This window comes from Numenius arquata, chromosome 25, assembly GCF_964106895.1.
Source record: "Numenius arquata chromosome 25, bNumArq3.hap1.1, whole genome shotgun sequence".
Classification (NCBI taxonomy): Eukaryota; Metazoa; Chordata; class Aves; order Charadriiformes; family Scolopacidae; genus Numenius; species Numenius arquata.
This window is the reverse complement of record NC_133600.1, coordinates 1,457,857-1,471,379: the sequence shown is the minus strand read 5'-3', so window position 1 is coordinate 1,471,379 and position 13,523 is coordinate 1,457,857. Positions and strand designations below refer to the sequence as shown.

The 13,523-nt window shown below is 52.8% G+C and overlaps 1 protein-coding gene across 1 annotated transcript in view; it reads left to right on the top strand.

The window, feature by feature from the left end:
• The window catches only part of REXO1 (RNA exonuclease 1 homolog), a 40,437-nt gene extending 31,442 nt beyond the window's left edge, over positions 1–8,995 (top strand). Inside the window, exons 10-16 of the mRNA XM_074163966.1 lie at positions 237–350; positions 997–1,070; positions 4,579–4,689; positions 5,064–5,179; positions 5,336–5,474; positions 7,970–8,090; positions 8,832–8,995. Coding sequence (XP_074020067.1) covers positions 237–350; positions 997–1,070; positions 4,579–4,689; positions 5,064–5,179; positions 5,336–5,474; positions 7,970–8,090; positions 8,832–8,920 — 764 coding nt within the window. The 3' untranslated portion in view covers positions 8,921–8,995. The remainder of the gene's footprint in view (positions 1–236; positions 351–996; positions 1,071–4,578; positions 4,690–5,063; positions 5,180–5,335; positions 5,475–7,969; positions 8,091–8,831) is intronic.
• The last annotated feature ends 4,528 nt before the right edge of the window (positions 8,996–13,523 follow it).

The window sequence follows — 13,523 nt, the reverse complement described above, 5'->3', positions numbered from 1 at the left end:
AGTCTTATGTTTGCCTCTGAGAAGTGTTTGGGGGGCAAATGCTCCAGGATTGCGTTTTCAGAGGGATTGCTGTGTCTTTATGGGAGCCTAAAACAACATTTGGAATCCTTTTTAACCGGAAGAGTTGTTTCACCGGTGTTTGGGCCTTGAGTGATTCTGATTTCCGTGTGCTTTGGTTAAGTTTAAAGGTGAGGGATTTCTAGTGACCTGACTCTTGCTTCTCTCCTCTCTCAAAGCCTCCTGCAGGATTTGCTGTCGCTGTGGCACCGAGTACATGGTCTCCGCCTCCGGAAACTGCATTCGCAAGGAGGAGTGTGTCCATCACTGGGGAAGGCTGCGCAAGCAGAGAGGTACATCTCTTCAAAGAGGGCTTAGTCACATATTAGCTCCAAATACAGAATCTACCTCGGGTTTGAGTTGCTGTGGAACGTTTTGGGGCTTTCGGGACTTGTCACAGGTTGTGACAGTTCCTAGTTTTGTCACTGGGTGGCCCCACTGCTGCTGAAATAGTCTTGCAAAGAGCTGGTGGTGAGTAGTGGTACAATCCCCAAAATGTGACTCTGGGGCTGGAGCAGAGGTTGTTTGTCTTTGTTTTAAAAAAAAAAAAAAAAAAAAATAGAAAAAAAGAAAACCAAAACCTTCCTGTGCCTTTTGCAAAAATCAGTCTTTTTAGGAATCTCCCTTGGGAGCACTGGATGTCTCTCGCTGCCCGGGAGAGTTTACTGGTCATGGTTGAATTCATTTGTAGCAAGACACTAACCTAGTTTGAGCTCTGCTGGGGTTTTCCATCAGAGCATCCTGGTGGCTTCTGGAGTTTGTCTGGCTGAGACTTAAACTCTTTAGATTGCTGCGTGCAAATCTATACTTATTTTTCCCCTTTGTTTGACACTTTATTGCTGCTGTGCTCATCTGGGGTATCTCTGTGTGCGAGAGCTAAAGTTTAGGTCTCTTGTTAACAGGACTCTTCTCTTTGACTCTTATCTCTTGTTCTTTCAGTGCCAGGTGGATGGGAAACTCATTACAGCTGCTGCTCAGGAGCTGTGGGTTCACCAGGCTGCCAGGTTGCTAAAGTAAGATGTTGAGCAACACTTTTTTTACTCTCAATGACATTTGTCCTTTGCTTACAGTGGTGATGGCCGTGTAATCCTTGCTTGAGCTTTTAGAAGAATGGTGGCTTCCCTAAAGGGGGGAAAACAAGTACTTCTTAAATATCTTTTGCTGTGCAAAGGTAGAAAAATTCAATGTTTGGCAGGAGGGAGGAGACTCAGCTGCCTGGAGTGAGGTGGTTTCATTTGTTCTCAGCAAATGCCAGTGGATTAAGCTGCCCAGTGAAAGCTCAGATCCAGACTTCTTTAGGGAAACGTCGAGGAAGTGAGAAATAAGGAATTTCCTTTCAAGCAGCATTCTCAGGGCCTTGACAACAGTGTGCCAAAACCTTTTCCCCATTTTTTCCTTTCCCAGGTGCCTGTGCTAAGGTAACTTTCTGCTGTAGGCCAAATCTTTTCTTAGTTTTCTATTTACCGCTGATCTTTGTCATATTAAGGGGGAGGGATCTTCCCCAGTAGCCTGTTGCAATTCATAACTATTACTTATCTTACGGAGGGGATGTGAGGGAAAGGATCCCAGCACTAGAAAGCAGAATGAAAAACCTGCTCAGGAATGGAGTTTTGGCCCTTTGGTAGAGCAGAGCACAGTTTGGGATACCTTTGCACAGGTGTTTGTTTGGGTTTTGGTTTGTTTTTTTTAAGGCAAGAGGAGAGTTGGCTTCCCAGCCTGGCATTACTGGTCCTCAAACCATTGACTGGAGGGAACAATCCATCTTTTGCCTCTCCTTTGAGTCCCTGGGGATTCTCCTCATCACTTGTTTCAGTGCTATTTTTATATTTGGCTGCCCTGAAGGGGAGAGGAGTGTGATGCTGAGCTGAGAGAGGGGATCTAAAATGGTCATGTCCAGTGGAAGGGGCTCCCAGAGCTTCTCTAAGGCATCTTTAGTCCCACTTTTTGAAAGTCCCCAGGCGATACAGGGCCAGCGAGGCTGGCTGTAGGTTCTGCAGAGGTGTGTGCCCTTCTTGTTCTGGCCAAAAGCCAGAGAGAGGAAGTGAATTCTGGGGCAAAATTCAAGGCATGTCAAAATAGGAAGAATTGTCTGGGCACCCTGAAGGCTGCCCTGCAGAGCCTCGGGCACCGATGGGATCAGGCTGATAGTTCTGTTTCTTTTTCATGTGAAATGAGGATCTCTTTTTAATCAGTGCTCCAAAAAACATCCAGCAGGGAAGTTGGGAGAAATTGATGGGGCTATAAAAACATGACTTCTCTGCGTGTTTTTGCCTGGCTGTTGTAGACCATAAAACCTCACAGCCTTTTTAAAAACATACAATCTCTCTAATGGCCTCTTACTCAGTGAAGCATGTGCCACCAGTGCTCCAGGGCTCAGGCATCCTGTCGCATCTGCCTCCTGGTTGTTGTGCTGCTACAGATCACTGTGGTCTGGCTTCCTTGGTTTTCTCATCCAAACGTGTGAGTTTCACAGCATCCTGTGTTAGATTGAAGGTTGGAGTCCACAGCCTGCTCCGAAGCAAGATACTGGGGTGTTTGGGCTACTGGGGAGCACAGTATCTCTCAGCTTTGGAGGAGGGCATTGAAAACAGCAAATATTTGTAATAAGAAACTGTTTTAAGTAACTAGATTAGAAAATCATGTCTGTGTCTTCCTTCCAAAGGCATCTGAGATGTGCCTGCCTGGATCTTGCTGCAGTTGGGCTGTGTGGCAGGAGATGGCAGGATGGAGCTGTGCTGGTACCTTCCGCTCCCCTGGAGCGAGGGAGGCTGGAGCTGCTGTTCTTTGTGATAACCGAGTCTGCTGCTTTCACTGCTCTGAAAAACAGAAGCAACTTTTCTGCCCTCCTCTCAGCAAGGGAGAACTGGGGAGTTGCAGAACATCAACAAGTGTAGAAAAACACTCAATTTATTTTTTTTCTTTCCTTTGCTGCCCAGTTGTGTTGTATTACAGAGGGAGGGAAGGGATCAAGGTGCAAGGGAGAAAAACGTTTACTATCTCTTGGCCTGGTAATCTGCTCTACCCATTTCTTTAGCAAAAGAGATGCAGAATGGACAAGTGTGGGCTCTTGCTCCTGGGAAGCAACAAACCACGCAGCCTTTGAGCGGTGCTGGCTCAGGGAGAGATTGAACAGGGATACAGGGATATATGTATCATATATATATATGATACAGGGAGAGATTGAACTCAGTGTGGGCCCAGCTGCCTTGTTCACTTCAAATGGGGCGGTTCTGTGTCCTCTGGCTACACCTGCAGCAATAACCTGGGCAGGAAAATAGGCAAATCCTTGCTTTGGTTATCCCCCTGCCTGCGGATTTCAGCTTTACAAGTGCCTCAGTTGCTCATCTCTCCAGCCTTTCTATCCCAAGACAAACAAGTCCAGTCTGATTCCTTGTAAGGGTGAGCTCTGTGAGAAGCAGGACGGAGGAGGCTGTACACAGGTTGCTGTGGTTGTGCACAAATACAGTGAGATTTAGGGATAGACCAAACTTAAAACAAAACAGAAGAAACTCCCACTGGGGAATAAGGGTGAGAGGGCGTCACCTCTGGGTGTGGGGCAGCGGTTTCATTCCATCTAAAACCATGTCAGTGGGCAAAAAGGCAGGCACAATCTCTGCCTTGCCCTCGGTTACACCTTCCTGCTTCCCCAGTGGTGCTGGTAACCGGATCAGCACAATCACCCAGTTTAAACTCCCCCTGCAAAGAAGGGTTTCAGGCTGTTCGGGCAGGGTGGGATCCATCGCTGTGGAGGAGAGGAGAGGGGCAGTGCCTGTGGCAACAACGGCTTAGTCTCGTGTTGGCTTAAGCCACTCGTGGAATGAATCCCCGAGTTTTCCTGCTGGCTCAGGGAGCTCTTCTCTGCAGGATCTTGTTGACCCTTGAGCTGGGGATAATGAAGAGCAGTTGGAAATACTCTCTGTTTATTGCCTCAAGTGCTGATAGGCAGCAGCTCCTGTTTGTCTGTGAACCGTCTGGGTTTGGAACAGGGTGGCTTTTATTTGTATGCACACACTGACATCGGCTGGTACTTCATTACACCAGTTTCTGCTGCCCTCTGTGGGCTGTGATACCCCTGATGCCGATGCTCAAACTGGGATGTCTGGGGTGAGAATCCTGCACCTGGGTGTTCTCGGCCACAAGCTAACCCAGGAACCAGCAGCTGGAGTTATAAGACCTCAATGTGACCCTTTCTGATTAATTCTGCTTCAAATTGAAAGTTAAAAGCCAGTGGGCTTTTGTCCCCAAGTGTGGGATGTGTTGCTCCCATGTGAGCTGTCAATATGATGCCACTAGCCCTGATGTGTCTTTGGAACCAGGGTTGTACCTGGCTATGTTTGCCATTGTCGTGACCTTCTCAGACTGGTAGGCAAAACATAGTCCTCATTAAACTTTAGGAATTATTAAAAAAAATTCTTTTTGTTTAAGTGGAAGGTTCTGATCAAGTGGACTTTTTGGATTCTTGTTCCTAGCATCAACAAACAAATTTCCCCCCGTTTTTTTTTTTTTTTTTCCTCCTTTAAGCAACATGTCCATGATGGGCGAAAGGAGAGCCTTGATGGCTTCGTGAAGACTTTTGAGAAGTTGCCTACGACTGATGGGTACCCTGGAATCTACGCGTTAGACTGTGAAATGGTGGGTGCTTAATGACAGGGGCAACGCAGAAGCAAAACAAAGCTTTTTGGGAGAGGCTGAAGGTGTGATACAAGTGGCTGAAGGAAAGCTCTGGTTTTCTGCCACCTTCTTTCCTTTCTGCTCTGGACTCTAAATCATATTGGTCTTGTACATATAGATTAGCTCTTAATTAGTTTTAGCAACGTGTGTTTCATTTGGGGACTGCGTGCGCCCTTAAAAAGCTGTAGTTAGCTGGCCGATACTGAGTAGGGTTTGCTGGTTGGCCTTGCTATGGTGCTGCATTTTGGGAGCTCCGGCCCTTGGGTGATCGGCTCCATCGACACCGTACTGTGGTTGCCCCGCGCGTGTGTTCATGCCTGCTCTGTTGCTTGCAGTGCTACACCAAGCAAGGGCTGGAGCTGACAAGAGTAACCGTGATCAACTCCGATCTGAAAGTGGTGTACGACACCTTCGTCAAACCGGACACCAAGGTGGTGGACTATAACACCAGGTAAGGATGGAGGATGCAGGATGGTCTTCCTTGGGTCAGAGGTCAGAATTTTGGGGGAATGGCTGGGAGCACTTGGTGAAACTCCATTGACCATGCTTTGGGTCTTGAGATGTTCCTTTAGCGAAGGAAGGCCTCCTTTCTGCTGTTGCTCTGCAGATTCTCAGGTGTGACAGAAGAGGACCTGGAGAACACTAGTATCACACTGCGGGATGTCCAAGCCGTCCTACTGAACATGTTCAGTGCAGATACCATATTGATAGGCCACAGCTTGGAAAGCGACTTATTTGCACTAAAGGTAACTTTCATCTCTTGCATCTACGTCTCTCTCTGGTTCTTTCCCACCCTGGTGGGTGTTCTCTGTCTCCTTATTTCCAGAACTGGGAGGACACAGTAGGTCTATCTTGTCTCTGAGCCTGTGGGAAGCTGTCTGTTATGGAAGAGCACGGGTGTGGGTCATGTGTGTCACTCGTGATGTCACTCCAGCTCTTAATGACTGGTGCTGCCCAGGGTGACAGAGCTAGAGGTGACTGGGGAGGGTGAGCAGAGCAGGGCCGGTTGGAAGAATGATCTCGAATCATTGGCCTCTCACCCCTGCCATATAGTCAAGAATCCTCTGTTGGTGTCAGCATTCTTTGACTGGCTTGAAGATGTGCTCAGCCAGGGTCAGGGCATGAACAGGGGATGCTCTGGGTCCCCTGTGTCCCCTGTGCCCTCTGGATGTCCACAGGATGTATTTTAGAAACGGCACAAGCCTCTTGGTTGTCTCTGCAGCTGGAGATGATTCTCCTGGTTTCTCTTATGATGTTAAGATGTCTGTTTTCTCTGAGTGAGGTTCTCTGCCTGGTTTGCTGAGATTTGTGGTGTTTGACCTTTCCTCTGTCTGGTTTCCTGCCTGTCCCCAGTCACTCTGACCTGCACATCTCTGCTGTCCTCTCCCCTTGCACAGTGAACATAGATCCCCGGGGGCTTGTCCAGGGTCACCAAGACAGTGTGTGCCAGGCAGGAGCTGAGCCTTCAGTCTGTGCTCACAAGCTAGAACTTCCTCCAGCCATCCTTCATCCTGCAGCTCCTTTGATGAAGAAGCTGATGCTGCCAACTCACGGCAGCGGTTTGGAAGCAGGAGGTTTTAATGCCTGCAAAGCACTTTACCTCTCCATGGCACCCTTTATCCTAGCCTCTCAGAGAGTTCATCATCATCATAAAAAAATTATTTACAGTTTTATCAGCACAAGATGACGGCGTTGGCCTCTTAGAGGCATGATTTTCTCTTAGCATCGCAGACGCTGCCAAGAGAACGAACGCGAGAGCGATATCACAGAGGGTGACAGGCTGGTGGCACGTCAAGCTGTAATGTCTGAAGGCTGTGGCAGTAAAGTCGACATCTCGCTAATGGCCATGGCAAGCTCCAAATGGCGATAGCATTTCAATTTTTATTTAAAGCTATATTATCCCGTTTCCTTAGCCTTCCTGATCTACATAAGTAATTATCATTGTGCCTGGGTGGGTGCCAAACTTGACTGCAGACTGGGAGGGATTATCCATAATGTTGGCAGTTTTATACTCGGAAGAGCATAGCAGGTTGTTTCTGTTGAACTGCAGCTGTTGGTGGGCATTTACGGAGCGGGGCTGTGAAACTATTAATGGTGAGGTTAGGGATTGTCACGCAACATTAGCTGGTGCCTGGGAAGAGTCGAGGCAGATGAGGAGTTGGGATTATCAGGGTCCTGTCTGCGTCGTCCTGCGTCCAAACTTGCAGAGCCGTCTTTTGGTCAGACGTACGGGTTTATCTCTTAGACCTTGCAATTTACTCCTGTGCTCAAGCTGTGGGACTGCCTTCGTCCACTTTCCTTTAACTCTCACTGAACACGTATTTTGGCAACAGAGGATTAATCTCGTCTTAGCCTGAGAATAAAAAATTAGTATTTAGAAGAAGCGGGGTTACCCTGTGTTTGTGGACTCCGGTCAGATGTGCAGGGCAGGCAGCACCTTGACCTGTTCAGCAGCTTCATTTCCTCCAGTGCGATGACACTTCAGACCTGGAGGACAGTGAGCCTCTCTCCTCTTCTGGGTGCCCAGGCCCTGCGACCCAAACCCGGGACCAGCCAGGCCCTGCCTCCCCATCCACTGGGCAGTTCCTTATCCCCAGAAGTACAGGATCTCCTTGTCCCATTCCGTCCCTGCTGAGCTGGTGCTGGTTAAAAACTTCCTGTTGACTCATTGCTGACGGACTGGGGGTTTTCAGAGTGGTTTAGACCTCGAAGATGAAGCCTTTTCCATAGAAGCAGTGTTATGTACAATGGGTTAGGGACAGTTTTGACTTGCACGTCCTTCCCACTTCAGTTCACTTCTCAAGAAGCAGTCAAAAGGCCGTTATAAGCTTTGTGGGCTCAGCTGGTTCCTCATCTGAGTTTTCCATTGTGAAGGACACTCTCAGAGGTATCCCAGCCTCTCCAGACCAGGGTATTAAGGGTTGACCTGTCCTGTTTTTGAGTTATACAAGCTGAATTAGCCCTGAATTTGTGCTGCTTTGAACATGCTGTTAGGCAGGGCTTTGAGGGCAGGGATGTGGGCTGGCAGAGCTTTGGGGAGCCAGATTGTATACGCTCTTTATGGGAGAGTCATCTTTGATTCAGCCAGAGCCTCTTGCAGGACTGGTTGGGTCGGAGTTGGTGATAGCGTTACAGTGGGAGGCTGACCGGAAGATTGCTTCAGCGTGGTTAATCCGAAGGAGTGTCTGTGCATGTGAGAGAGGGAAAATAATCAGGTTTCTTTCCTTCTTCCTTCCTCCAGCTTATCCATGGCACAGTGGTGGATACCGCCATTGTCTTTCCCCACCGGCTGGGTTTGCCTTACAAACGGGCTCTCCGGACGCTGATGGCAGACTACCTCAAGCGCATCATCCAGGACAACGGTGAGAGCAAGGAGGAGCTGAGAGTGAGGGTCTGGTGTCCCATCCCACCTGGATGCGGGCTCCTTGGACCTGCCTTTCTCTGCTCTCCCCAAGCCCCATCCTCTTGTTCCTCATCTTCCTGCACAGCATCTGGCAGTAGCTGTGAATGGCCCAGCACATGAAATCTGCCACAGTTTCAGTCTGAACCCTGTTGGAGGGCCAGCAGCGCTCGCTTCTTCCCCCTCTGTGCTAAGTGGGGACCAGAGCAGTGGCGTGAGAAGACCAGAGGGAGCTCTGTCAAGGCCATGTCATGCCCTCCCTTCTCTCTCTGGCAACCTGGGATTGACCTTTCTGTCTGAAGCTTGGCATGTTCCTTTCCATCTTCCTTTGAGTTCTTTGTAAACATAATGCTGGGGAAGTTGAGGCCTCTCTGACCGGCTACTCCGTAGCCTGAGGACCTCGGACTGGCAGGACTTCAGCCCTTAATTTAAACAAGGGAACAGTGTCAGGCTAAAGTCCAGTAAAAAATGTGTTTAGTGGAAATTCTTCTACTTTAAATCCATTGCTGTGGTTCACGGTGATGACAGATGGACCCGTGACTGCTGTGGCAGAGGGCAGGGAGCAGCTGGGCCAGCAGCATCAGGCAGGACCTGGTCTTGGGCCACCTTCCTCTGTGATTTGTGCTGGGCAGGCAGCCCCCGAGTGGCAGAGGGGCCGCCTGGGCCTGGGTAGTAACGATTGTCCTTGGCTTTCTGTCCCCAGTGGAAGGACACGACTCCAGTGAGGATGCCAGAGCTTGCATGGAGCTGATGGTCTGGAAGATCAAAGAAGATGCTAAAGTGAAGCGATGACTTGCGCTTTCTCTCTCTCCTCTTCCTCCTCCACCTCTTTGAAGCAGTGCAATAAATGCTCAGAGTACCACTGTCCACCCGTACGCAGCAGCATGCTCCCCGGGCTCCCCTCCAGGTACCTATGGGACTCACGGACTGCTGCTGGCACAGCTGAAGGGCACCAGCAGGTCCCCAGGGCCAGGCAGTGGTTCTCAGATCCTCTTCACCCCACCTGAGGGATGTTCTGTGGTACAACAATTGCCTCGTAGGCACGGCAAGGTGGTTTTGAGTAGCACAACCAGAGAGAACTTCTTGGCTCCTAAGGAGAAGCTTTTAGAGATAGGTTGGATACGTGCAGAAGGATCTTTCTGGTTCAGTTAAAGGTAGATCTTTTTCTTTTTTTTTTTTTTTTTCCAAATGTAACTTAAATTGCCTCTGCTCCAAGGCTGGTAGATTCCTGCAGTGTCTGGAGATGGGGGGGAAATGGCAGAAAGTTGGGAGGAAGCTGTAAAGTGAGTGGATTGTGTAGCTGGTGTGTGAATGGCAAACGAGGGGTGGTGAGATCAGGGGCTGAAGCCATCGGGGAGGAGATCCCAGTGCAGTCCTGCTGCTGGGGAGGGAGGCTGTCCCCGAGAGCGCGTGGTGGGAGCAGCAGGCCGGAGAGGAATGAGACGGGGTCAGGGGAATTGCTGCCTTTTGCCTGGGGATCTCTTCGGGAGCTGCCATCCTGGTTCTGCAGACTCTGCAAAAGGGGGAAACCACAACGTCAGCCCTTGCCCAGACCTCAGGGAGCCGTGTGTGAAGTAGTGAGGCCAAGGGACAGCGGGACTGGGACAAACTGGGCTCCCAGAGCCAACTTGCAGCCTTCCAGAGGAGGAGCCGTGCTGGAGAGGACAGCGGGAAGAGCAGGCGTTGTGTCTTTGTGGGTTAGGACAAGGTGTCCTTCCCCTCACCCTGAGCTTCCCTCATGTCTCCAGTCAGCTGGTATTTAGGGATCAAGGTTTTTGGGGGGACCCAGGTGCAGCTCAGATGGCACTTGTGGGTGGCCTCTGGCACTCTGCAGGACACCCCACCACTGTCCCTGAGAGCAGAGCAAAAGCAATAGGTAAAAATTAACTCTTCTAAACTAGTTTACATGTTGGGTGTTTTAAGGAGAGTTAAAGACCCAGTTTACTGTCTGTCTGAGCCCAAAAGCAGCCGTCAGGAGTGTCCCGGTGGTGGTGGCAGGAGCACAGGCAGCCGGAGTGGCTCTGGTGGCCTCTCTCCACCCAGGCTCCGTTCTGTCAGGGAAACGAGGTCCCTGAGAGACGAAGTCTTTTAGCTGAGGTCCAGGCAGAAGCTTTGCCCCAATATTAGAGCCCCTTGTCCCTCCCAGGTGGGACTGTCATTGCTCCCAGCAGTGGCTGGTGTGGTGCCAGCTCTGTCCCTGTCACGGGCTGGCTGCTGCTCTGGTGGCAGTGGGGCAGGGGAGCTGCTGGGGTTTGGTTCCTGTTGGAGCTGGGTCCTGCTCGCTCCTTTGTACCCACCGCCAGCGCTGGGCTCAGTTTGGGGACATGCTGTGTGTCCCCAGCGCGTCCTGCTGTGTGTCCCCAGCATGGCGGTGGGGACTGTGAGGCTGGGCTGCGTGCCACAGGCAGGGTGTCCTGCTTGGGCCCCTCTGCGTGGGATGGAGGGTGCTGGTACAGTGCTGGGGGACTGTCCCTGTCCCACTGCCGTCCTCGGAGGTGAGGATGTGGCTTCCAGGAGGCGAGGATGTGGCTTCCAGCACCGGGCTCTCCTGAAGCCACCAGGGAAGTGGGGGCTGCGAAGGCTCCTGTTGTTGCTGAGCCCTTTGTTGTTGCCTCTGGCGGGCAGTGGCACAGGCTCCCAGCCTTCACTACCCCAAATTTTGGGCCATGCAGCTCCCTGCCACCCCCCAATGGGGCACGTGGCATCCTGCTCTCCCTGCAGCCACCTCCTTCCCTGCCGAGGGGGGGGCTTCCAGGTGAAGCAGCCTCAGGACACCTCATCCTGTCCCCTTGTCCCATTGCCTGCAGGGAACAACCCTGTTCCTGCCCAGGCCGTGGGAGAGATGGGGCGAGTTCAGTGCTTCCTAACCAGGGAGGGGGGGTTTGTTCCTGCTTCTGCCTCTTTTCCCTTCTTTATCCCCCCGTTTACCTTCAACCCGTCTTCACCCTGGAGCATCCCAAAGATCCACCAATAGATTTCACAGCCGGCTCTTGCCTCGGGGCTCCCACATTACTCGACAGGGAATTCCAGCTCCCTTCCCCTTCTCCCGTGGCACCTGCCTTCCTGGAAAAGCCGTCCCGTTAGACCTGGTATGCTGGTGTCCTGCTTGGGGAGCCGGCTGTGTGGCTTGGTCCCAGCGCCTGGGCTTGGGGATGGCAGAACGTGGCCACAGGATGCGTTCCTCCAGGCGTGAGTCCTGCCGGGCTGGGGGACCTCGGTCATTCCCCTTCCTTTCCCCACAGTTCAGCTGGGACCCCCTGAAATGAGGGTTTTGGAGTGGGAGAGACTGGGGGGGGGAGGTTGTCTGTCTGGTGGGATGTTGGTGGGAAGACGGACCACGTCCCCCCGTGCTGTCGGTGTGGGTCAGAGCAAGCGTCGGACCCATGGGCTGCCCTCGCCTCTGCCCCCCCGGGCGCTGTAACACTGTAAACCCAGAGGTTTGTGGTTGGTAAGAGGTTTTTGGGTTGTACATAACTATTGTAACCTGTAACTTTTTGTAATTGTTTTTAATAAAAGAGTGTTGACTTAGACGCACGCTCATGAGTCTGGGTCTGCTCTGCCCGCGGCCGGGTCGGGGGCGGTGGGTGCCGGAGCCACTCCAGAGGCGGGGGGGGGGGTCTGGGCAGGCTCTCCCAGAGCGTCCCCTCAACTCGCAGTGACTGTTATTTCCTCCGTGTCCTCCCAAAGAGCCTCTCCCGTGGCTCTGGAAGAGCCCAACCTTCCCAGCCTGCGGGGCCAGCCGAGAGCTGGAGGAAATGAGTTGAAACTGGTGCCACTCGGCAGCTGCAAAAGTCCAACCCAACGTGCTGGGAGTGTGAGATGAGGCGATGGCCCTGGTGCCTGGGGTGGTGTGGGCCATGTCCTCACTCTGTGCAAACCTCCCTCTTCTTGGCTGTTGGTGGGTGAGAAGCTCCACACACCCCTCAACGTGCGCTGACAGCCCAGAAACCCCCCGCACCCTGGGCTGCATCCCCAGCAGCGTGGCCAGCAGGGCAAGGGGGGGGATTCTGCCCCTCTGCTCCGCTCGGGGGAGACACCCCCCAGTGCTGCCTCCAGCTCTGGGGCCACCAACATCAGAAGGACATGGAGCTGTTGGAGCGGGGCCAGAGGAGGCCCCGGAGATGCTGGGAGGGCTGGAGCCCCTCTGCTGGGAGGACAGGCTGAGAGAGTTGGGGGGGTTCAGCCTGGAGAAGAGAAGGCTCCGGGGAGACCCTGGAGCCCCTTCCAGTCCCTCAAGGGGCTCCAGGAAAGCTGGGGAGGGACTCTGGATGAGGGAGGGGAGCCCTAGGAGGAGGGGGAAGGGTTTGACACTGAAAGAGGGGAGATTGAGCTGAGATGTGGGGAAGAACTTCTTTGCTGTGAGGGTGGTGAGAGCCTGGCCCAGGTTGCCCAGAGAAGCTGTGGCTGCCCCATCCCTGGAGGGGTTCAAGGCCAGGTTGGAGGGGGCTTGGAGCAACCTGGTCTGGTGGGAGGTGTCCCTGCCCAGGGCAGGGGGTGGCCCTGGGTGGGCTTTAAGGTCCCTTCCCACCCAAACCAGTCTGTGATTCTTGCTCCCCACGCGTTGCCCCGAGCTCTGGCAGCAGCAGGGCAGGTCCTGGCTCCTCTTGTCTCCATCCTGGAGCCGGGGCAGGAGTCCCCGGCATCGCCGACGTCCTCCCACTGCCCGAGCAGCCTCCCCAGGAGAGCCTGTATCAATCTCGCAAATGGGGCAGGAATTAAAGTGCCAAGCGAAGGAGCTGATTCAGCACGGAGGAAGAGGTGAAGGTAAAAAGTTCAAATAAAAAAATAATAGGCTATTAGATGACCTCACTGGCAATGTGTTTTATTTAACGTGCTGGTGATGGCTCGGCGATGGCAGCGGTTACTTTAGGATGCTATAAAAGTCACGGCTGACCCGTGTTCTCAGCCACCTTTATGGGCCTCGGAGGTGCTGGTTGTGCCGAGCGCTGGCCGTGACCCCCCCGGGTGCCATCGGTCCCCTGCGGGGTGGCCGGTCCCTCTGCTCCCCCCGTGTCCCCCTCCTGCAGGTCACCCCCGTGAGGCCGGCGGGGATTTAGGGCTGCAAGAGCCCCGGTCGCAGGTGAGCACGGCCTCGGGTGTGCGGGCAGACACATGGATGGACAGATGGACACTGGTCCTGCAGGTGCCTGTTCAGTATCTGCCTCGGAGGTCTGAGACCCTCGTTTTTCCCTGGAAAACCTTGTCTCCTGGGGGCATTGCGGGAGCTGGGGAATTTCCAACAGGAACCGCAGCAAGGGGCTTTCTTAAAAGCTTTGTCCCTTTGGGGTTCTTCACAAGTGGAGCCCTCGGGCTCGGCTCTGCCTGTGTCGCCCCCCCCGCCCCATCACCTCCATTTTCAGATGCTAAATCTGGGGAAGGAAAGGAGCGGGGAGAC